We start from the raw sequence: 25,542 nt of genomic DNA on the forward strand, positions 1-25,542 counted from the left end.
AATAGCTAAAGTTGTTTTTTATTTTTTATGTCGAGCACTATGCAAAAGTATTAAGAAAATTTAGAAATTTGCATTAAAACGGGCATTGAAAAAATCCCTATACTGTGCAAGAAGCTTAAAAATCAGGAAAAACATTTTTTTAAAGGTGGGTTTTTAATAGTTTCTTTTTTAAACGTTAATGTTTTGGCAACCTTAATATGTTGCGGAAGGCACTTTCTGGACTCTAGAAATTGAGAGGGAATGGTCAAAATTCAGAAACACTACAATTTTCCAAATCTTCATGGACAATGCATACAATTAGCAGTGATTATTTTAGTAATTTCTATTGATTTCTCTCTCGTTTCAAATTATTTTTAAAATATGTTTCTTCCAAATATCTCTTTTCTAGCTAACATGTTTTTTGTTTTGAAGATTTCATCTGTAGATTTAAACAAGATGCCCATGGGACACATCGCGCAGATACCTTGGCCCATATTTAAAGAGTTTTCTTATATATTTGCATGTAACATACAAACTAGAATCTGCATTATGTCAGGAAGTTTTCTTGTAAATGTAAAATTCTTTGGCCCAATGGTTCTTGAGAAGATTTTCCCTACATATTTTACTGCGAAATTTCCATCCCCTATTGTGGCCCCAACTTAACCCCGGGGGTCATGGTTTTAACAAACTTGAATCTGCACTATGTCCGAAAGCTTTCATGTAAATTTCAACTATTCTGGTCCAGTGGTTGTTTTTTTTAAATGACCCCACCCTATTTTTGCATTTTTTTAAATTATCTCCCCTTTGAAGGTTGCATGGCGCTTTATTTGAACAAAGTTGAATTTCCTTTACCAAAGCATTCTTTGTGCCAAGTTTGGTTGAAATTGGCAAAGAGGTTCTGGAGAAGATTTTTAAATGCTGTCAATGTATTTTTACTATTTCGCTGTTATCTCCGCTTGGAAAGGGGAGTGGTCATTCACTTGAACAGACTTGATTCTTCGCGCCTAAGGATGCTTTGTACCAAGTTTGGTTGAAATTGGTTCATTGGTTCAGGAGAAGATTTTTAAAAGTTGTTAATGTATTTTCATTATTTTGCTATCATTTTGCCTTGGAGAAGGGTGTGGCCCTTCATTTGAACAAAATTAAATTCCCATCAACTAAGGATCCTTTGTGCCAAGTTTAGTTGAAAATGGTCGGGTGAGCTAAAATATTAGTGTTATTTATTTCAATATTCATAAATATTAAAAAAAAAAAATTAGAACGTTTATATCCAAGTGTTTTAGGTATGTAAAATACCTTTTAAATAAGTAATTTTGTTTAATATTCTTATTGTATAATATATATGTCTTGAAATGTGACTTCTATTTTTTCTTTAAAATTTAACTATAGATTCTCTTTTCATACTGTATTGAATACGGCAAATAGCTTGAAAATTTTTTCTGACTTAAGTGTCAAGGCAGGATTTGTGACCTTTATAAAAAAAATTCTATAGATGCAGTTCAATACAAGAAAGAAAAGTCTTGTAATTTTAAAAAAAGCCTTGAACGATATACCTGTTTGGTACTGCCTTTAGTTGATATTATCAATTGAAGTATGATTTCACCATCGAAAGAGTGATACAAGCTCTCAATTATTTTATATGAATTTTTTTGTGATTTGCCCGGAATGATGAAAAATGTGTTTTTGTTTGCAGGTAAGAGATTCTCCAGTCCAAATTTCGCTGTGATTTGGTGCATGGTATGAATATCTAATAAAACATGCCTATAAGATTCAGATATAAACGTTCTAATTTTTAGATAAAAAATATTTATAAAATTGAAAACGTTTTTTGTTAATATTTTTTTAAATCTAAGGATACAATCTTTAAAAAAAAAACATGCCAGATAAAAAAGAGATATATTGAAGGGATATATTATAAAAAGAAATTGAAACGAAATGTCCAAATTTTAGATATAATCACCATTTTCAAACTGGAAAAAAGTAACGATCCCGATCAAAATTGATACAAATTACTAAATTAATCATATTGTAAAGCAGACGATACATACAGGGAACTCGTGTACTACTTCTACCAGTCAGTGGTCTACGTCATGAAGTTCACTATTCTACCACGTCATCACTATATTGTTTCTTTAAATTTGTATTTTATTCATATATTTGTTTGTGTTTATATTTTATAGCAATAAAAAACAAAAATCAAACGAATGCATTGCGTTTATATTGCTTGTGTGGAAATTCGCGTTCTATGAATAGCGCTAAAATTATCACGCATTCCAGAGAAAAGTAGTCTCTCGTGCTTAGTGCAGCTGAACTCAGAACGAATTTTTTTGACTAAGAAATCAAACGAATCAAACAAATTTTTCATCCAATCAGCATCGTTTTTAAGTCATCACTTTAAAAGTTATTAAAGAGGTTCGCATCTGACATTTAGAGTAATGTCAATTTTTTAGGAAGTGCATTTTCAATGTTTACGTTGAAGGAGAATTAGGAAACTGAAAAGAAAAACTGAGGTTGCAATGCTTGTTATTGAGCTACAATGTTCTAAACGTGACTTTTTTGCACTTAAAATCTAGTCAATTAAACTTGATTTATCTGTTAGTGCCAACACAATATAAGCAACACATATCATTCATTACATAGAATAGATACATAGTCATGTCTTCTAACAATACAAATAAAAAAGTTTAATACAAGTAATGGAAATAAATAATGACCATTTGGCACTTGAAATACGAAACAATTCATGATGTCAGAGAGTTTGAAAAGACATATTAGGAGTAATATAATTATTGGCGAATATATATTAGATGAACCAGGTGGTGTAATATCACGCAGATTTAGAAGTTTTTGATTAATAAATCCTTCCGCCACAAAATATAGTCCCTGCCAAACCCTTTCAAGATTTGAATTGACAAAACCTTTTTCAAATGGATAGAGTTCAGTAATAAATGTGCAATATATTTGCGCCAATGGGATCAGTATTGAACCAGTAAATACTTAGTTATAGCACCCTGCGCAGTTGTGCTCAAAAGTTCAGGAGCTAACTTCCTTAATTGATACAACAAGAACAATGAACTAAATTTCAATGAATAGCACTTCGGGACCGTCTCAAAATATTAGGATCAATAACAATTCAACAAAACTCTACAGTATCTAGAATAATTCGACATCCTATATCGGATCCAATTTATCAAGAGGGCTTGGAGTGAAAGTACTAAAAGCTTCGTGCCACACTCAATAAAGATTGTATTGACCAATCATATGGTAATATTGATGCCATTCTCATCATAGAGTTATTGACCAATCATATGGTAATAATGATGCCATTCTCATCATACAGTTATTGACCAATCACATGGTAGCATTAATGATGTGTGTACAGTATATTTTCCTGGGAGCAAGGATGGCAACGATGATCCAAACATGACATGACACTCTTCAAATAACTAAATATATTGATTGCACTGCCTGGATGTTGGTTCTGTGAATCATGAGGACTAACCTATACCTCTTTGTTGTTCAAAATTAGTCGTTGAAAAATGTAATGGATTGCAAAGAGAAGTCGCATTTTTTCAAGTTTTCAAAAGCAGTTTTGAATACTAAACATAAGACCAGGTTTGAGCTCTGTTCGTCTTCTTGATCTTTTATTTCTACCTCTGAATCGGATCTGGATTCATATTTACCAGCCGTTAACACAGCAACGACTTCCAGTTTTCGTTCTCTTGAATCCAACAATTCTCGGAACACTATGGAACCAGAATCCCCTGGTTTACCAAACTCTTCATCATTCATCCCCTGAACTGCGATGACGCCGTGTAAATTTTCTATAATTTCCGAAGAGACAATTTTACCCTGAGTCCATTGTGAAGTGGCACCTAACTTATGAACAATTTCTCCAAATAACTCCAAACTGTCTTCTAAATTAGACACTTTAGTCTTTGTTGGATTTCCCATATGATTAAGTAGTCGTTTATCTGAAAAACATTTCTCTGCTTCTGGATCAACTCTTATGATAGCCAAATCGCTTTGAATCATCTGAACCTTTTCTTTTGAATTATAAAGATATTGCCCTAAAGGTATTCTTTCATTCAATTCATTTTCTATGTATACGATATTTTGTTTTACACACACATGTCTACATGATAGTGCAACAGTGCTTTCTCGATTCAGTATTGCAAGACAACCAAGAGTTCCATAAAGGTCGTCGGAAAATGCCATGGGTCGCGGATCATTTGACTGATATAGCTTCCCTCCCTGGGCTTGGGGTTTGCCAGTGAACGGCTTGACTTCTTCTTTAAATTTGTTTTGGGGTATAACCACTATTTTACGAAAACTTGGTGGAGCTGCAGCTGTTAAAGCTTCTTTTACATCCTGTTCATGGTTGTCGTGGACGATCACTCGGAAAACGTAGAAATAGAAGCCATACCGGAGAATGTGAATTTCAAACCTAAAAATATATTAAACATTTACTACTATATATATATATATTGATTCATTGCATCTTGCTTAACGACTCGCTCGAGAATTTTTCACTCATATGGAGAAGATCAGAGATCCTACAATAAGAAACACACCGTGTAGCGGACATTTTAATTCGTGCGGGGAAGGCAGTTTTTATATTTTTCCATTTCACAAAGTAAAAGAGGAAAATGAACAATTACGCAGAGCCAAGGAAAACTATTTCATAAAACTGTTTAAGCTGAAACTAAACTGTTAATATTTTTATTTCATGTTATTTAAAATGTACATTTTACATAGAATGTCTCCTTTAATGTACAGGAATTCAGAGGCGCTTAAAACTTATAGACTGAACTATTTTAAATATGTCTGTATTTTTAAAAGTGCCTAACATTAACATTGTATAATGTTCTGACGTGACAATCGTGACTGTATTATGTTTAACGTTGCCCACATAACGTCACGAGGATGACGTCATAATGGAACTTGTTTACATTGTTTAAAAATCTACTGACGAGCCCGCAGGGCGAAAGTGCTATAGATAAAAGTTTGAGTACTGGATTTTATTTTTTGACTTTATATATATATATATATATATATATATATATATATATATATATATATATGTATGTATGTATATATATATATTTGGTCCATAGTTTGCAAGTTCAATCCGGTCGATAGAGAGCGATACCTTTTCAGGACGTTTCTAATTTCCTGTGGAATGTCTGTTGGTCTCTGTTTAGCCCTAGTGGCTGTGAAGGCAGAACAGTTTTCTATACGTCTGATGACAGTGTCAATGTCTGCCAGAAAACCTCTTCTTGACTTTGTAATTCGTTTCCTCTCTTTCAGAATTTCTATTAGAGGAAGCTCTAGTGCCGATGTTAGACTGTTCCATATCGCGTCTGGGTCAGGAGCCACAATAGAGAAATGGCCATCTTCTTTGAGTCGTGAATATTTTTCTCCTGATTGTGTTTCTGATGTTATAAACAGAGACCATGCAGAGCTGGCGATCATTTGTTCCTGTAGAGATAGAGAAAATATATAAGGAATTACCTTTTCTATGTTCAACAAGATCACCACCAATATCGCGATCAATATACTCTATAATAGGGGGACGATATTTTCGAGTACCATATAGAAAACAACATAGTGGACACCTTGCAAGAAGAAAATGTTGAGGAAATAGTACCAAATTTATTGTGGTAAGTATGTAATTTCCAAGTGTGGGCTTAGTGGACATACAAGTGAAGAATTACACATAAAAGAAATATTTCAAAATGATATCGATGGCTAAATGTTAGGAAGTAGCATCACAGGTGTGATTTAAAATTTGAGGTAGAAACGTCTACATTACGTCATGTAAAACAGCTAAAAGGAAAACTAGAGTGCCAAAAAAAAAAAAAACCTCACAAAAAACCCACCAAAAACGAGCCAAATTCGTCCAGCGATCAGAGCTATGCATGAAGGAGATATCATCCTTAATTTTGAAAAGAATTTCTAAATTTTATCCCAGCAATTAAATATACATCCGTATTTTCAAGCTAGTAAACTAAGGACTTAGTTACTGGGCTGTAGAGACCCTCGGGGACTAACAGTCCACCAGCAGAAGCCTCGTCGCAGGGGTCATAATGTAAAACTTATACGGTACCAATTTTGATGCACCAGATGCGCATTTCGACAAATAATGTCTCTTCAGTAATGCTGAAGCCGAGATTTTGGAAATTCGAAATGAGATATCATTTTCACCTTCAAATACAAGTATACCACTGTACAGAAAGAATAAACTCACTAAGCCTGCCTTACATTTCCACATTATCGTGATAGGCAGAGATATATCCAGTCAATACAGAAACTCAGTAAAGTTACTGTTAAATAGAACATCAATTCTTACCTCCTCCAGACTCTGAATTCTACTTTCTGCACCAGTAAAGAATATCAAAATAGCGTGATCGTTCCCTTTGTCAACTAAACAAGTAAAGCAAAAGCAAATAAATAGCTATAGAGCAGCATTTTAAAGCTATATGTTCTATATTAATTGGATATGATCGAGAGAATAGAAAAATTCGTTTTTATCAACATACATTTGTGTATAAGTTATATATTTTATGCAAATTATGCAATTTAATTTGATCGGATTAAAAGTGATCAAGCTAATTTCCTGTTTATATTTCTCCGAGGCGGACATTGAAAGTCCAATTTTGAAATATCCATGAACTTGTGACGTCACATTTTGGCGAGACATTCAATTCCTTCATAAATAACATCGTTATCTCCTCGACCAGTACACCGATCATATCAATGAAAACGTGAAGAACAGTCACCTATCTCACAACTCCTATAAGGACTTCAAGCAACCACGGCCCTGCGCATACCAGAGGTGTGATCAAGTGCCTAGGAGGAGTAAGCATCTCCTGTCGACCGGTCACACCCGCCGTGAACTATATATATATATATATATATATATATATATATATATAAATCGGTGTGTAAAGAACGGCTAACAATTGATATGAAAAGGGTCAGACAGCATTTGAACCAATGACAAGTTGTAGTGGCAAACTAAATCGTTATATCGGACATAATGTTTGCGAAATATTGACTTTTAACGAGACCTTTGAAAGCCTTGTAACATCGACTTATTTGTCAGTAGTCTGCCTCGATTTAAAAGCTGATCGTACTCAGAACAAGCTCTTAATCAACCACTTACGGAAACCATTCGTTTTTGTTAATGTATTAACTGTCAATGGCTTTAGAAGTTCCAGGTCATTTTCTTTGACTGTTCCAGATACGAGAATGGTTCTATGAATAGCTGTCGATACATCAGATGTAATGACATCCTTGTCCACCGGTTCTTTACTATCAAGCATCTTTTGTACCAAATCAAAATGATAATGATAACGTGGAAACTGCTCCATCTCAAAGTTCACATCGTAAAGAGTAGGATATTGTTCTACAGAATCTGAAAAGTGTCATATAATTAATCAGTGTCTAGAAATTGTAATGATCATAGACCAAAAAAGGGAAAATTTACTTTAAAATATCCATCTACGATTTTCATGGAATACTGAAACAGCATTCTTTTCACGCGAATTCGTGATAAAATGCATATACGAACTTTGGTTTATTTGAATACATCTTTCCTTCTCCATGGTTAAGAAGCGATACTTTTTCAGAATGTCTAGAATTGAAGGATAGCCGTTGCACTCCTCTGCAACACCTAACGCAAAAACCACAGACAGCTCTCCAACAGATAAATGCAGGTCACTGAATATTTCCTTTATCCAGCTGAGATAATCGATTTCATCCACTTTGTCTACTTGTTTCAAATTGTCCCGCAAATATTCAGTGCTGTGTTTCACTTGATTTGCACATTGAAGAAACCCGACTTTGTTTTGCAATAATGATGCATCTTCAATGAAAGAACATATGTTGTTATGGGAATTTTCCAGCTCTTTTATTTGCTCCATTGTTTTGTTGCAACCAGTTCTGAATTTCTGTGCTTTATTTTGAAATTCCAGCCTAACTGCATCAAAATTACTTTTCAATGTATTTAAGCATTGTTGCTTTAAGGCATCTATTTCCCTATCTATATCTTCCAGATGTTGTTCCTGTGTTTGTTTTAATAGCAGGCATCTCCTTTTAACCGAAAGTAAATCAATTGTTTTCAAATCACCTTTGAGTGAATCATTTACATTTTTGAATGCCTCTTCCACTGTGTGTATCGCTTCTTTGCAATCCTTGTGACTGATTTCAATACATTCTTTGCAAATTACCTTCTTACATCTTTCGCAGAAAGAGTTCAGGTTCTGATTTTTGTGCGATTCACATTTGATTGGGTGCTTAAAAACCCTCAATAGATTAATTGACCACTTTTCAACTGGAATAGAGCTTATTTCATGACTTCTGAAGATCTTCATTTGATTGTGACTGCTACAACATTTGCTGCATAGTGATCCACATTTATTGCATATTTTTATTGCTTTTTCTTTTCTCTCGTGTGTACACTGATCACAGTCAATTTCTCCAAAGTGCTGAAAATTCAATGCTTCCTGGATGACTACATTCAGACTGAAATCTGTCAGTGTCTCTTGTTCCAGTGTCTTTTGACAATTTGGACATTTTTTGTTTATTTCCTGATCATCAAGAATTTTCTCTAAACATCGGCTACATATGCTTTTATGACAGCATGGTAATATACAGGGCTCTCTTTGGTGAAGTTCGTAGTTTGAACTACAAACAAAGCAGGACTCCATTTTGAAATACTGAAATCCCTCTGAAATTAATAACATCTTCGATTTCATTCTCCTTTTTCATGACCTAACATTTTACGAATTATGACTGTTACAAAACGATTTTGTATTGTATTTTTCTATTGTTCGGAATACTTCAAGACTGTAATAAGTATCGAGAACTTGTGAATAATGTATACTGCACGGAAATTTCGTTGGTAGTTTTTTTCATGATAAAATTATTATTTCGAAAGTCGCCTTAAATACTTACTTGATCATTCCACAGTTTGTCGACCTGTTAGTGACGTCTCCGTTTCCCTGTTTTGGGGTGTTTATTTACACACAGATCTACAGTATTTAAAAATTCATTAGTACCAAAATCATCGGGTGTGACTGGTCGTCAGGGGATGCTTAATTGCTTATTCTTATTCCTTCTAGGAATCTGATCCTACCTGTGGTATGTCCTGGGGTCCGTGTTTGCCAAACCCTTTTTTTCCCTATTCTTTATAGGTGTCATGAGCTTGACGACTGTTCGTTATTTTCATCTTCCTATAATGTTTCAATAGATTTTACCTTTTGTTTGGAACGTAACCATAACTCCCATTCTTAAATCAATAATTTTGAACTTATAACTATACAATCAAATTGTTAGTACTTTTGTTTAGTTATTAGATCGATTTAGAATCAGTGTAGTGCCTGAATACAAAATGATGTGTTTACTCACCAAACACAAAGCGATGAAGAGGAGCAAGGCCAGACACTAAAAATCTGAAAATAATTAAACAGTGTGGTCAGCCCGATATCCCTATCGCTTTGCAAATGTTATCAGTTTATTGGGTAGATAATTATTCAGATACCGCATTTCAAATGTAACAAGAGATACTGTGAGCAATGCTCACTAAGAATACCCCCCGCTTACACCAATTTCCCAAAGGGTGTTGTTAATATGTATAAATTACCTCTTTCCTGATTGTAAAAATATGGTATGCCTTTGTAGAAGAAAATGGAAAATACAGCCCGAACACAAATCCATGGCATAAACCTATAATTTTGACCTTGAGATCAAAGGTCAAGGTCATAAAGAGGTAATGAATGTACATGACACATAGTCTCATGGTGATACACCCATGTCTTATGGTACGACTATGTCAAAACCCTATAATCAATTTTGACCTTGAGGTCAAAGTTCAAGGTCATATAGAGGTCATGAAGGTACCCGACACATCGTCTCATGGTGATACACTCATGTGTCAAATATGGTATGCCTATGTCAAAGAACAAAGAAGTAATGGCCCTGACACAAATCCATTGTAAAAACCTTTAATTTTGACCTTGAGGTCAAGGTCATATGGAGGTCATGAAGGTACATGACACATCGTCTCATGGTGATACACTCATGTGTCAAATATGGTATTCCTATGTCAAAGAACAAAGAAGTCATGGCCCTGACAAGAATCCATTGTAAAAACCTTTAATTTTGACCTTGAGGTCAAGGTCATATGGAGGTCATGTAGGTACATGGCACATCGTGTCATGATGATACACTCATGTGTCAAATATGGTATGCCTATGTCAAAGAACAAAGAAGTTATGGCCTGGACACGAATCCATTGTAAAAAAAACACCTTTAATTTTGACCTTGAGGTCAAGGGTCAAGGTCATATAGAGGTTATGAAGGTACTCGGCACATCGTCTCATGGTGATCCATCTGTATGCCAAATATGGTATGCCTAAGTCAAAGAACAAAGAAGTTATGGCCCGGACACAAATCTTCACAGACAGACAGACGGACGGACGGACGGACGGACGGACGGACAGATAGACAGACAGAGTTATTCCTATATACCCCCCCCCCCGAGAACTTCGTTCGGGGGGTATAATAATTGACCAAAATGCACAGACAGGTAATATTTTCTTCAAGTAACGATCGAGCAAGGAACAACATTGATATACAGATGTACAGGTATTTTTACTTTTCCCTATGAAAGAACTAGCGAAATATTTCGGTTTCTTAAGGTAGTACTCTACATCGTCATAATGGCTGACTTCCTTTAAAAACATGGATGAAAAAATCGATATCAGCAATATTTGACTTTTCCTTTTCCATTTAAATACCTAGCCGAGTAGCTCAGTAGGTTAGAATATCGACTGCTGAACTGTAGGTTGCAGGTTCGAGTCCAGCAGGGTTTTTTTCAGATTACCTTCTACTAAAACTGTATTTTTTGACAAAATAAAGTAAATTTGAAAATTTTCAACTTCAAAATATTGTTTTACATATCCTCCACTTTTCATCTACATCAAATTTCTCTGGTGTAGCATACCTGCTTAACCCAGTCACGTGTTCAATGAAAATTTTCAAGTACATTTTTTGTAAATGCCTTTGTACTGGATCAGTTTAGTGTAAGTTCGATTATAGCAATCTGCGTGACGTCATCGTATGACGTAATGTAATGCATTTACGTGTCTACATTATGACTGTGATGCAAAAAGTGTGTTCTTGTTGCTCTTACTTTCAGCTCCACCCCGTGGCTAGCAGTTTAAGCTGTGAAATGGGAGCATGCTGATGGGATTCTTCACGATTGTTAATAATCTTTAGCAGAACCAGTCATGGAGAAGACTAACCTAAGCCCCGCATGTGCAGTATGCATGACCCACCGATGTGTAGATTCACCCTGATGCCCGAAATTCTAGTCCTTAGCTATGGATAAATATCATGAATCGCGCCAGAGGGGGATAAGCCTAAAAAGCAGTCTACATAAAAGAGAAAACTCTGACATAAACCTTGGTAAATCTGAGTGTTGTTGATGAAAGCCTTGTTAAAGCCAACAAGAATAACAGCCAGCCTTCTGTGATTCAAAGAACATCTAAAAATTGGAGCATGAAATGTGAAAACAATGTATATATGTGGCAAAATAGCACAAATTGTTAAAGGGATGCATTTTTACAAACTTGATATCCTTGGAATAAGTGAGTACATGTTGTCTCAATAGTGAATCACAATACAGCAGTCAAGAATACCAAACAAAAACCACAAGGACGGAGCTGCAATCACAATGAGCAAAAAAGTAAAAAGAGCAAACGGTCGATCTCATAAATCTTAACAAGATATTGGGCTCACGGCAGGTGTGACCGGTCGACAGGGGATGCTTACTCCTCCCAGGCACCTGATCCCACCTCTGGTGTGTCCAGGGGTCCGTGTTTGCCAAACCCTCTATTTTGTATTGCTTATAGGAGTTATGTGATTTATTACTGTTCGTTAATTTCACCTTCCATAAAGAATACAGAATTAAGAGCAGGGCAAACACGGATCCCTAGTCATACCAGAGGTGGGGTCAGGAGTAAGCATCCCCTGTCGACCGATCAAACCCGCCATGAGTCCTAGATATGGATTTAATAGGAGTAATCTGTAGTCAAGATCAGTGTATAAAGAACGATCTCAATTGATATGAAACAGGAGGGGTCGAAATTAATTTTTTCTACCACAGGCTAATTTTAACCTGTGGGTAAAAAATCCACAGGCTAAAATGAAAACCTACAAGCTAAAATGAAAATAATTTTTTTCAATCAATGATTTTCCCATCATTACTGAGCCTAGTGGATCAACAGGTATCGTTTGGACAAGACACTAAGTTACGTAACTCATATGCTGCAATGTCTAGGTCTCTTGATTATCGCACCTCTAACAGTCTAATCCACGACTTGTTTACCGCATGTCTAGATCCAGTCTTCCAATTTCATGCCACATCAGGGTTGTCACTAGTGATTTTTTAAAGCGAATACAGGACTCATGGTTTTATAAGCAGCACGATCACGAGTCCTATGACTTTTTTGATAATCGTCCACGCGGTGAGAAATGCACGTCACTATAACCCAACCTCAAATTGACAATAAATTTAGATATGACAATACAGACATTCTCATGATTCTGATAAAAATAGCTACCGGAAGACTTGGTAAAACATAGATTCCGATATTTTTTGCAGATAAATGAATAACAAAAACATCATACTTGGAATTATTCAATTTAATCACCCCTATAGGTGAACAGGACTCGTGGCACATGTCGATATGCGATGTCCGATCTCTAAAGCATTTGTTTGACTCCGAGTTTCTTAAAAAATCATAAAAGAAAAATCCGGATAAAAACGGTTATTGAAATCGGTCGTTCATGTAAGCGTTTGTAAGATTCAGAGTGCAAGTTTGAGAGAAGCGAATAGCGCATCACTGTATAAAACGGATACAATACGATCATAGTTTGTAAATCACCACTCGCTAAGATTTTCGAGTGTCCATTATTTTTACTCGCTATTTTTCAAATGTACTCGCATTTTGCGAGTATTTCTCGCTAATTTCGAGCCCTGAAACACGTCAGACAGCATTTTACCCATTAACAGGCTGTATTGGTAAATTAGATCGTTATAAAGACCTTAACATTTTCATCATGCTGACCTTAAACGAAACTGTCAAAATACCTGTAACATCAACTTATTTGTCAGAAGTTTGCCTCGATTTAAAAACTGACCATACGCAGAGCAAGCTCTTGCATAACGAATCAGTTGAGAGACATAAACACCATATGCATGTGATAATGGATTGATTGATTGCTTGCTTGATGTTTTCAGCCACACTCAACAATTTTTCAGTTATATGGTGGCGCCCAGTTTTTATTGGTGGAAGAGAGAACCCAGATACAATGTACCTGGGAAGAGACCACACACCTTCCGAAACTGGGAAACGTTCTCACTTACCGGCGCGAGCGGGATTCAAACCCGCACCGACAGTGGTAATGGAATATTGCTACATAGATATGGGAAGTTGAAGACGGAGAAGTTGAAATCATCCCGTTTGTCATAACGGTGAATGGATAGTTTATTGTTAACATTAATGTTCAATGAAATATCTAAGTATGATCTAGATGTGAAAGACTCCGTCATGTGTTTTATTTCAAGTTCAATGGGATATATCGAATCGATGTATGTAGCTAAGATAAAATGTCATTGATATACTAGTATATAAATGTCGAGTTGAAGGCCACCACAAGATATTTGTTTCTCTCCTATAGAATCTTTTGAATAAATTCTGCCCTATAAGAATATAAAAACAGGTCAGCCAACAAAGGAGGTCAATTCATGTCCATGAGAATTCCTACAGACTGTTGGAAGACCAGATCACCAAACACATCGAAGACATTGTCAATATGGAACTCCAGGATCTTTTTAATATCAACATTAGAGTACTTGCGCGTAGAATCGGAGTGATTTTTAACAAAGTATTTTTTTTTGAATGACTGATCACTAGATATGAATGTTTCCTTTTTCCATTTTTGTTGAAGATGCAATTGTAATAATGAGCCTTGTAAACAAAGACAATGTTGTTACAAACTTTGTCAGCTGAAACCAAAACATGTTCCTCATGTAACCTATCTAATTCTTTCTTCACTTCTGGTTTACTAAACACAGAAGGAAAGATGGTAAGTATTTTTGTCTTGATGTGTCTGATACGTGATTTTAATATTTCTCTTCTACTTTATATCCATTCTGACAAGGTACCGATGTCTTCTTTTTCATATAGCCCATCGTCTGACACAAATTCATAATAGAGAGGAATTTCTGTTGCCAATTGAAAGACTGAAGTTCTCTTATCTTAGGACCTTTTAAAAGAAGTGATTTCAGATCCTCATTTTCAATTATATCAAATCACCAGTATTGATATGTCCAGCTGAACGAAGATAACAAGAACACGTAGGGGTATTACATATAAGATGGTCTATATCTAGGCAATGTAAAATTTGTAATTGATAAGTTTGGGTGCAATAGTATAAGTATATTTGTAGCAAATACAGGGTGTAGACTTGAACTTGAAATATGTTGGAATAGAAGACTGAACACTTTTATGACGAAGAATGTTGCTTATGTTGACGGCATCTATTCCTTTGTTAGTAACTTTAAATTTAAGGAACTGGTGGCATGATTTGGAAGGAATATCATCCGATACTAGCATGACTTTTGGCCAGTAAAAGGAATGATTCATGGCAGGACTTAAATTGAAAGCAAGAAATACTCATTGTTTGCTACAAAGTCACAACAAGGGATATCAACTCATCCAGATAAGATCAACGTTGTACAGAAATGGGAAGTCCCCGCTAATGTATCAGAGGTCAGGTAATTCCTAGGATTATGTAGCTACTACAAACGATTTGTGGAAAACTATGCATTAATCGCCAAGCCACTTCATTTCCTAACAAAGAAAAGCGCATATTTTACCTGAATCGACAAAGTGCAAGGATGCCTTTGATATCCTTCGTAAGGAATTGTCGACCATGTTCTACCCCATTGGGATGCGAATACAAGATTTATCTTGGACACAGGCGAAAGCAGCTATGCTATTGGCGGAGTATTGTCACATGTTCAAGATGGCATAGAACGGTCCAATGCGTTTCCAAGTAGGATTTTAATAAAATCCGGAAAAAAACATTGCGTCACGAGAAAAGAATCGTTGGCTGCAGACCATTTGGTGAAATATTCTAAGCACTACCTGTACGGTTGCCAATTCAAAATGCGTACTGATTACAGCTCACTGAGATGGTTCATGAACTCTAAAGATCCCTTTGGTCAACGCACTCGATGGATGGATGTTTTTTTTCAACATATGAGTTCACCATTGAACATTGCCCAGGCAAGTTGCATGGCAATGTGAATGGTCTTTAACGACCAATGGAAACATACACATTCTGGTTGTTGTAGGCTACTTCACGAAGTGGAGTGAATGTTGTGCAATACCTAATTTGGAAGCGTCAACGTTTACTGCAAAGATTGTTGTGGAGGTGATTGCTAGCGGTGGTACACTCAGATCAAGTCCGGTTGCAAAAGGAAAGTAATCTTTTTAAGGAAATGTGTCAGTTACTTGATATACAGGAAACGCATAACACTCTACCTCATCCCTCAGTCTAATGGGATTGTTGGACGTTTTAATAGAACGCTTACAAGAATGCTTTTGTTAACGATCATCATACAGACTGGGATGTGCATTTCCCTTTCATTATGCATCCTCACAATGTCTAGGTTTTGTGATTACGCACCCTTCGTTATGATGGCCTATCGAAGTTCCGTACGTAAAACAACAGGCATGACACTCAACTTGATGTTTGGAAGGGAAGTAGCTACCATTTAGGTCTCTAATATGAGATGCCATCTCAAATACAGGAGACACTGGGGTTGCTGGGGCGGAAAAAATACAAACTTGAGTCACGATACTTTCTAATTTTTTTCCCTTTGGGAACTCTTGCGCACATTGAGACGCAAAACATATACTTTTGTCCACACGCGATGGGTACAAATTTAATGCTTATTGCTGTCTTCATATATATTGCTTAAAGGATGATGAACAGACATCATGCAACCACCCAAACTGCTCGGACACATAATTTTATTAAGTTTATTAGTATTCGATGATAAAATAGCTCAAACAAAAATCGATATAATCACCATTTTTTTTTTTACATAAAAGTATCACTCGTGCAGAAGAGGAAATAAAACATAATTTTATATTTAATTTAATGACCTAATTGAAACAAATGTTATTCTTGATATGGCCAGTTGAATGTATACCAACTGCTGATATAAACAAAATTTACGCTTTTATAACTCTTATCCTTATTTGCATAGCTAGTCTATAATACATGTATACATCTTGTATCCACCCATGCGTTTAACAGAATACGAAACGTATATGTACCTTCATCACAGAAGAGCTGATATCTCGGAAGTTACGTACTGAAATGCATTACAAAAATATTTCATCTGAATAAAAAAAGAAACAACCATTCAATCGTCCGCGGAGCGAATGTAAACCTAGAAAAAACGTGACTATTGTTCGGTATAACTTCAGTATGATTATATACAGAATTGCATATACCGTTTAAAACTTCCTTGTTCAAATTCAGAGCCGGGAATATTTAGTCGCTATACTTTTCGAATTTACATTCCATGTAGAAACTCAAAGAAAGGGTTGATCATATTACAAGTTATAATAAGACAATTTTAATTAATCACGGCTATATATGAAAGTTTAGTCGCAGATGATAATGTTGAAAGCATTCAAACACTGCACAGACAATACTTTGACTTTCAAATGTGTCTTCCCCTTTTTTTCCCGGAAATCCTGGATCTGACTTTTAATTTGAATATGTACACGAGTTGTAATTACAGATTTACATCTCTGTGGGGAAAACCATTGAGCTACAAACCTAATCTCGACTGAATATTTGGACTGATGCCTTCACCCAATCTCGGAACGATATAATATAATTATATCTTTCAGCTTCGGCCGGTTAAAGTACATGTGATTAATGTGCACTTATTATAGATGATACTGTTGTTCGCTTCAAATACCTGATTTGACTGTTAAACTAATTCTCTGTTACAAATGAACTATTAATTTTGCATTGCTTACCATCTAAGTATGAAAATCCCAAAATGAAAATAGTCACTAAATTTTCCTGTTTCCGTCCAAATGATGAATTCCATGGCACAATATTTTATTCAGTATTCGTTATCTTTTTTCAAAGAAAACTTTTCAATGGAATATCATGAAAAACTAGGAAGAATTATTTTATCACCCTGAAACTGATGTTTCCGCTTTCATTTTCCATAGTTAAAAAAAAAAAAAAACATTTTTAGGGAAGATGAAGAGTTACGGTACATAACATTCGCCTATATGCATATGAGCTTCAAACAAGGAATGGTGTTGTGAATACATGATAGTAAATTAAACTTACCGACATACCAAATGAAAGATGAAGATAACGAACGGTGATCAATCTCATAACTCCTATAAGCAATACAAAATAGATATTTGGAAAAACACAGACCCCTGGACACACCAAAGGTGGGATCAGGTGCCTAGGATGAGTAAACATCCCATGTCAACCGACCACACCCGCTGTGAGCCCTATATTCTGATAAGGTAAGCGGAGTTATCCGTAGTCAAAATCAGTGTACCTTGAACGGTCTAACAATCGGTATGAAACACGTCAGACAGCATTTGACCCAATGATAGGTTACAATGACGAACTAGATCGATATAACGACAATAGAATTTGCGAAATACTGACTTTAATCGAAACTGTTGAAACCCCTACACCATCAACTTGTTTGTCAATAGGTTGCCTCGATTTAAAAACTGACCATACGCAGAACAAGCTTTTGCGTATCGAATCAGTTGAGAGATATAAACACCATATGCAGGTGCTAATGGAATATTGCTACATAAATATGGGAAGTTGACGACGGAGAAGCTGATATCATCCCGTTTGTCATACACTTGAGTTTTCAGTTTGCGTTAATGTCTATTTTCAATAAAATATCTAAGAATAAAGCAAAAGTGGACGACTCTGTTGTGTCTTTGATTTCGATCTCATAGGAATATATCGAATCGACATGTGAATCATAGTTATTATTGTTAATAGACAAAACGTCGATATATCTAAATGTTGAATAGAAGACCACAGCAAGATATTTTTTCTACTTAAGTAGAAGTTTTTGAATAAATTCTGCTTCATATGAATATAAAAACAGGTCAGCTAACAAAGGAACACAATTCGTGTTATTGTTAATAGACAAAACTTCGTCAATATGATGTATAAATGTGAATATTTCCTTTTCTGTTTTTGTTGAGGAATCAACCGTCTATGATCTCAAAAGGTTTAGATGGTGGTGCAAACAGTTGAAAAGTCACCGTGTTGATATTGTTGATTTGAGAATAGTTTTGTGATTTTAAATTTACTAAGAGTTCTCTAGAATTATTTTAGAATCCATATTTGAAAGGTATCTAGAATAATCCTACATCCTATATCGGATCCAAGTTATCAAGAGGGCTTGGAGTTCAAGTACTAAAAACTTCGTGCCACACTCAATAAAGGTTGTATTGACTAATCATATGGTATTATTGATGCCATTCTCGTCATATGGTAGCATTAATATTAAATAATATATTTTCTTTGGAGCAAGGATGGCAACGATGATGCAAACATGACATGACACTCTTGAAATAACAAAATATTTTGATTGCACTGCCTCGATATTGCTTCTGAGAACCATGAGGAGTTTTCTATATATCTTTGGTGTTCAAGATTAGTCGTTGAAAAATGTAATGGATTGCAAAGAGGAGTCACATTTTTTCAAGTGTTCAAAAGCGGTGTTGAATACTGAACATAAGACCAGGTTCAATGTTGGAGTTTGTTCGTCTTCTTCATCTTTTGTTTCTACCTCTGAATCGGATCTGGATTCATATTTACCAGCAGTTAACACAGCAACGACTTCCAGTTTTCGTTCTCTTGAATCCAACAATTCTCGGAACACCATTGAACCAGAATCCCCTGGTTTACCAAACTCTTCATCATTCATCCCCTGAACTGCGATGACGCCGTGTAAATTTTCTATAATTTCCGAAGAGACAATTTTACCCTGAGTCCATCGTGAAGTGGCACCTATCTTATGAACAATTTCTCCAAATAACTCCAAACTGTCTTGTAAATTAGAAGCTTCAGTCTTTGTTGGCTTCCCCATATGATTAAACATTCGTTTATCTGAAAAACATTTCTCTGTTTCTGGATCAACTTTTACAATAGCAAAATCGTTTTCAATATTCTGGACATTTCCTTCCGATTTATAAATACATTCCCCTAAAGGTATTCTCTCATTCAATTCATTTTCTATGTATACGATATTGTGTTCTACGCACACATGTCTACAAGATAGTGCAACAGTGCTTTCTCGATTCAGTATTGCAAGACAACCAAGAGTTCCATAAAGGTCGTCGGAAGATGTCATGGGTCGCGGATCATTTGACTGATATAGCTTCCCTCCCTGGGCTTGGAGTTTGCCGGTGAACGGCTTGACTTCTTCTTTAAATTTGTTTTGGGGTATAACCACTATTTTACAAAAACTTAGTGGAGCTGCAGCCGTTAAAGCTTCTTTTACATCCTGTTCATGGTTGTCGTTGACGATCACTCGGAAAACGTTGAAGTAGAAGCCATACCGGATAATATGATTTTCAAACCTAAAAATATACATACAACATTTACTTTGAATTTATATATATATATATATATATATATATATATATATATATAGGGTCCACAGTTTGCAATTTTAACCCTGTCGAAGCTTGATGATTGTGTCTGTGTATGTGTGTGTGCATTTGCGTGAGAGAGAGGGACAGACCTGTTTAGGACGCTTCTAATTTCCTGTGGAATGTCTGTTGGTCTCTGTTTAGCCCGTGTGGCTGTGAAGGCAGAACATTTTTCTATACGTCTTATGACAGTGTCAATGTCTGCCAGAAAATCTCTTCTTGACTTTGTAATTCGTTTTCTCTCTTTCAGAATTTCTATTAGAGGAAGCTCTAGTGCCGATGTCAGACTGTTCCATATCGCATCTAGGTCAGGAGCCACAATAGAGAAATGACCATCTTCTTTGAGTCGTGAATATTTTTCTCCTGATTGTGTTTCTGGTGTTATAAAGAGAGACCATGCAGAGCTGGCGATGAGTTGTTCCTGTAGATATAGAGAAAATTTATAAGGAATTTTGTTTTCTATGTTCCACAATATCACCACCAAACCAGATGCATCCTGTATCTCGATCAATATACTATCTTGTGGGGAGACGATATTTTCGAGTTCCATATAGAAAACAACATAGTGGACACATTGCAAGTAGAAAATGTTGAGTAAATGGTACCTTTATTGAAGTAAATATGTAATTTTCAATTTTGGCCTAGTGGGCATGCAGGGGAGAACTACACACAAAAGAGAAATTTCTAAATGATAGTACTGGGTGAATTTTAGGAAGTAGCATCACAGGTGTGATTTACCGTTTGAGTTAGAAACGTCTACAATACGTCATTTCATTTTCATATTCAAATCTGATGTCATTACACCACTGTTGAAATAAAGAGAATATACTGGCTAAGCCTGTCCGATATTTCTGCGTTAGCATGATAAGTAAAGAGGCATATCCAGTCAATACAAAATGTCAGTAAATTTACTGTTCAATAGAACATCAATTCTTACCTCCTCCAGACTCTGAATTCTACTTTCTGCACCAGTAAAGAATATCAAAATAGCGTTATTGTTGCCCTCGTCGACTAAACAAGTAAAACAAATGCAAATTAATAATAGCTATAGAGCATCATTTTATGGCTATATTGTTATGCTGTATTGATTGGATATTATCGAAGGAACAGAAATCATGTGTTTTTATTAAGCTATATAAGTTATATACCTCAGTATTACATGTGTATATTATTAGTGAGATATTCAACGACAAAAGAGAGTGAAATGGGAAATATGGTAGAGAAAACCACTTTGGGTAATGGAAGTGATCTATTAATTTTATGTTTAACATAAAATCATTTTAATACGACTACATACTGTAACCTCCCATGATGTTTATGATAATATCTTCTCGCACACGTGTGGATATCCGTCATAAACATAACTCCTTTAAGAAATAAGATATCGTTTTTGAATGTTGTTGGGATATGACATGAAGTTGGTTACGTGATCAAATCCTATAACGCCAGAAGGACGTTATAGTAGGATTGATCACGTAGCAACTTCATGTCATATCCCAATAACACTAAAAAATGATATTCTATTTTTCTTATATTTAAATTTTCTATTTTGATTTGTGTTCTTGCCGAGCTTCCATGATTATATAGCAGATGACCGAAATAACGATCGTAGGACACAAAATATAGATCGTTAGAGTTTTATTGAATAAAAAATTAGGAACAATATCAAACAGAATATAAGATATATATATTTAATTAAGAAGGGTAAAAAAAAAAAAAAAAGACGAAACATGTGTTAAATAAAGGTGATTTAAAGCGTAAAGTTAACTGAAATGAAAACAAGAAGAGCGCAGTCAACTACATCCGTGATGTGATTTGGTCGCGATTAGCGATGGAGAAACTGACGATGGTCTATCCTACTAAGTTGAAAACGCAATTGTTGAATACATATTTCGACAGAAATCCAAAGGATCTGAGGGAATTGATGGAGGATATAATGGGTCAAGCTAACGTTAAGCTAAAGTTTTTGGAAAGAAACAACGACATGTTCATCGTTAGGACTCGCGGTTGTAGCCATGATCCAGGAGACGCAACGAGACAGTAGGACAGATTTAGACAAAGTGCAGGTAGGTTGCTTCTTTCATTTACCTTCAGTGTGTGTCAGAGAAAATAAAAACGAACTGACAGGCTTTGTTCACTTGAGAAATTTCTGTTATAGGATTTTAATGAAGATTCGCACCGGTACCCTGACATGAACATAATTTTTCGATCCTCGAAACGAGCCTCGCTTATGATCATGCCGAGTCATAGCCGTGATGGCAGTTGCCAGGAAACAACAGGTTAATTTATCATCATCATAAAGTAAATAGACTTATAACTGTGTCTACATTTTTTCGCTTCCAATATCATAGAACATTATTTTATAAATTCGCTATGCAGAAGTTGCAGTTTAGGCATAGTTGCAGACGGTATTTAAAACTGTTTAAAATGAAACAACAGAACGGTATATTTAATGTTTCTGTTTTATAAATTGATTAAATTCTTGTTTGTTTACAAAATAAACTATATAGATATCCTGCTGCGTTTGTTTCTGTTATTATGTCAATGTAGTGACGGATGCAGGGTTTACAAAAGGGTATGTAAGAAAGTCAAGTATTAGCTAAAATACTCAGCCAATTTGGGTGCCAATCTGGAATTTTACTCACACTATTTCCATTATTCAAATTTGTGGCGAAAGGGGGTGGGTGGGGGGTCGAAATCCCCCACTGCATTGCATAAGCAAGAAGCCAGATAAAAGTACCTGACTTTTGAAACGGTGATTGTATTAATGCACAAGAAAAGATAGATCACCTAGGTGACCCAACTTCATGTTACAAGAAATTGAATGTCAATTTCATTAGTACTGTCATATAAGGAAGTGCATTGGCAAATGTAAATATTCATAAATATCATCGTTATCCCCTTGACTAGTACACCGATCATATCAATGAAAATGGGAAGATGTGACAAATCTTATAACCCCTATAAGGAGTTTGAGCAAACACGGATCCCTGGGCATAACATAGGTGGGATCAGGTGCCTAAAAGGAGTAAGCACCCCCTCTCAACCGGTCACACCTGCCGTGAGTCCTATATATGTAGTCAAAATCTGTGTGTAAAGAACGGCTGACAAATGGTATGAAACACGTCAGACAGCATTTGACCCTTTGAAACCACTGTGAGATAAACCTACTGATTATACACAGAACAAGTTCTTAATTAACCACTTACAGTAACCATTTGTGTCGGATAATTTTTTAACTGTCAATGGCTTTAGAAGTTCCAGGTCGTTTTCTTTGACTGTTCCAGATACGAGAATGGTTCTATGAATAGCTGTCGATACATCAGATGTAATGGCATCCTTGTCTACTGGTTCTTTACTATCAAGTATCTTTTGAACCAAATCAAAATGATAATGATAACGTGGAAACTGTTCCATCTCAAAGTTCACACCGTAAAGAGTGGGATGTTCTGAAGAATCTAAAAAAAATTCCATATAATTAGTATGTTTAAGTGTCTAAAAAATTGTTTTTCAATTTTCAAATAATGTAATGAACAGCGACAAACAAGTGAAAATAGACTTTTAAAATATCTATTAACTATTTTCATTTTTCTCTTCATGGAATACTGAAAAATAAAGTTGTTTGTTTTTACATTTAATTCGCAAAGAAAATGTTTATACGAACTTTCGTTTATTTGAATAGACCTTTCCTTCTCCCTGGTTACAGAACGATACTTTTTCAGAATATCCAGAATTGAAGGATAGCCACTGCACTCCTCTGCAACATCTAATGCAAAGTCCACACACAGCTCTCCAACAGATAAATGCAGGTCACTGAATATTTCCTTTATCCAGCTGAGATAGTCTATTTCATCCACATTGTCTACTTGTTTTAAATTGTCCCGCAAATATTCAGTGCTGTGTTTCACTTGATTTGCACATTTAAGAAACCCGACTTTGTTTTGCAATGATGATGCATCTTCAATGAAAGAACATATGTTGTTACGGGAATTTTCCAGCTCTTTTATTTGTTCCATTGTTTTGTTGCAACCAGTTCTGAATTTCTGTGCTTTATTTTGAAATTCCAGCCTAACTGCATCAAAATTACTTTTCAATGTATTTAAGCATTGTTCCTTTAAGGCATCTATTTCCCTATCTATATCTTCCAGATGTTGTTCCTGTGTTTGTTTTAATAGCAGACATCTCCTTTTAACCGAAAGTAAATCAATTGTTTTCAAATCATCTTTGAGTGAATCATTTACATTTTTGAATGCCTCTTCCACTGTGTGTATCGCTTCTTTGCAATCCTTGTGACTGATTTTGATACATTCTTTGCAAATTACCTTCTTACATAATTTACAGAAAGAGTTCAGGTTCTGATTTTTGTGGGATTCACATTTGATTGGGTGCTGGAAAACCTTCAATAGATTAATTGACCACTTTTCAACTGGAATAGAGCTTATTTCATGACTTCTGAAGATCTTCATTTGATTGTGACTGCTACAACATTTGCTGCATAGTGATCCACATTTATTGCATATTTTTATTGCTTTTTCTTTTCTCTCGTGTGTACACTGATCACAGTCAATTTCTCCAAAGTGCTGAAAATTCAATGCTTCCTGGATGACTACATTCAGACTGAAATCTGCCAGTGTCTCTTGTTCAAGCGTCTTTCGACAATGTGGACATTTTTTGTCTACTTCTTGATCATTAAGAATTTTCTCTAAACATCGGCTACATATGCTTTTATGACAGCATGGTAATATGCACGTCTCTCTTTGGCGAAGGTCGTAGTTTGAACTACAAACAAAGCAGGGCTCCATTTTGAACAACTGAAGTCCCTCTGAAATGAATAACATCTTGTATTTCATTCTCCTATTTTCAAGCACCTAACATTAAACTAATTAAGACATTTTACAAATAGATTTTGAATGGTTTTCTCCTTTTGTTTGAAATACTTCTAGACGTTAATAAGTATCGATGACTTGTGAAGAATGTATACTTCACGATTATTTCGGTTTTTTTTTTCATATACTAAAATCATCATTTCAAAAGTCATCTAAATACCTACCTAATAATTCTATAGTTTGTACACCTTCCAGTAACGTGTCCATTTCATTGATTTGAGTGTTCATTTATATAGACTACAGTATTGAAAAAATCATGAGTTGTCAAAGTCATCCCATACTGTTTCAATAAATTTTATCTTTTGTTTGGAACATAGCCATAACAAAATAATAAATCAATAATTTTGAACTTCCAAGTATACAATCGATTTTTTGTACTTTTGTGTAGTTATTACATCACTTTACCATCAGTGTAGTGCTGGAATGCAAACTGATATATTTACTCACCAAACACAAATCGATGAAAAGGAGCAAGGACAAAATCTAGATAATCTGAAAATCATTAAATAGTGTTGTTGCCGCGATATCTCTAAGGGTTTGCAAATTTTATCAGTTTATCGGGTAAATAATGATTCAAATACCTGTACCGCAATTCAAATTTATGATCGACAAAATGCACAGACAGGTAACATTTTCTTGCAGTAACGATTGAAGAAGCAACAGCATTGATATACAGGCATTTTTACCTTTCCTTAAGAAAGAGCTAACGAAATATATCTCTTTCTAAACCCAGTCACGTGCTCAATGAAAATCATCAAGCAAATGCCCTAGCACTAGATCAATTTATTGCAAGTTTGATTATTATAGAAATTCGCGTGACGTCATCGTATGACATAATGTGATGCATTTACGTTTCC

The 25,542-nt window shown here is 35.3% G+C and overlaps 2 protein-coding genes across 6 annotated transcripts; both read right to left on the bottom strand.

The window, feature by feature from the left end:
• Positions 1 to 16,481, bottom strand: LOC125649015 (uncharacterized). Of its 5 annotated transcripts, XM_056166736.1 has the most exons (11): positions 14,933 to 15,660; positions 11,619 to 11,711; positions 11,451 to 11,533; positions 9,394 to 9,437; positions 9,122 to 9,218; positions 8,941 to 9,017; positions 7,556 to 8,670; positions 7,148 to 7,399; positions 6,332 to 6,405; positions 5,132 to 5,460; positions 1 to 4,426 (listed from the first exon to the last, which is right to left on the bottom strand). In XM_056166736.1, the coding sequence occupies exons 6-11, from the start codon at positions 8,946 to 8,948 to the stop codon at positions 3,505 to 3,507; spliced, it is 2,700 nt and encodes an 899-aa protein (XP_056022711.1). In that variant the 5' UTR covers positions 8,949 to 9,017; positions 9,122 to 9,218; positions 9,394 to 9,437; positions 11,451 to 11,533; positions 11,619 to 11,711; positions 14,933 to 15,660; the 3' UTR covers positions 1 to 3,504. The 5 variants fall into 5 exon arrangements, with proteins under 5 accessions (XP_056022711.1, XP_056022712.1, XP_048732174.2 ...); XM_056166737.1 differs by lacking the exons at positions 11,451 to 11,533; positions 11,619 to 11,711; positions 14,933 to 15,660 and adding an exon at positions 16,404 to 16,481; XM_048876217.2 differs by lacking the exons at positions 11,451 to 11,533; positions 11,619 to 11,711.
• Positions 16,086 to 25,017, bottom strand: LOC125649014 (uncharacterized). Its single transcript, XM_056166733.1, has 6 exons — positions 24,850 to 25,017; positions 23,464 to 24,621; positions 23,009 to 23,257; positions 20,737 to 20,810; positions 19,892 to 20,220; positions 16,086 to 19,727 (listed from the first exon to the last, which is right to left on the bottom strand). The coding sequence occupies exons 1-6, from the start codon at positions 24,911 to 24,913 to the stop codon at positions 18,800 to 18,802; spliced, it is 2,802 nt and encodes a 933-aa protein (XP_056022708.1). The 5' UTR covers positions 24,914 to 25,017; the 3' UTR covers positions 16,086 to 18,799.
• Between the last annotated feature and the right edge of the window lie 525 nt (positions 25,018 to 25,542).

Source organism: Ostrea edulis, chromosome 5 (genome assembly GCF_947568905.1).
Source record: "Ostrea edulis chromosome 5, xbOstEdul1.1, whole genome shotgun sequence".
Classification (NCBI taxonomy): Eukaryota; Metazoa; Mollusca; class Bivalvia; order Ostreida; family Ostreidae; genus Ostrea; species Ostrea edulis.

Excerpts from the sequence above, each read along its gene's own strand:
- LOC125649015 (XM_056166735.1), bottom strand. The coding sequence starts at position 8,693 with ATGGAGTCCTGCTTTGTTTGTAGTTCAAACTACGAACTTCACCAAAGA. Across the intron at positions 6,406-7,147 it reads AACAAAAACGAATGGTTTCC|TTGACAAAGGGAACGATCAC; the intron begins GTAAGTGGTTGA and ends TTACTTGTTTAG. Across the intron at positions 4,427-5,131 it reads ATTAGAAACGTCCTGAAAAG|GTTTGAAATTCACATTCTCC; the intron begins GTATCGCTCTCT and ends ATATATTTTTAG.
- LOC125649014 (XM_056166733.1), bottom strand. The coding sequence starts at position 24,913 with ATGAACACTCAAATCAATGAAATGGACACGTTACTGGAAGGTGTACAA. Across the intron at positions 20,811-23,008 it reads ATCCGACACAAATGGTTACT|TCGACGAGGGCAACAATAAC; the intron begins GTAAGTGGTTAA and ends TTACTTGTTTAG. Across the intron at positions 20,221-20,736 it reads GAATTCAGAGTCTGGAGGAG|GAACAACTCATCGCCAGCTC; the intron begins GTAAGAATTGAT and ends CTATATCTACAG.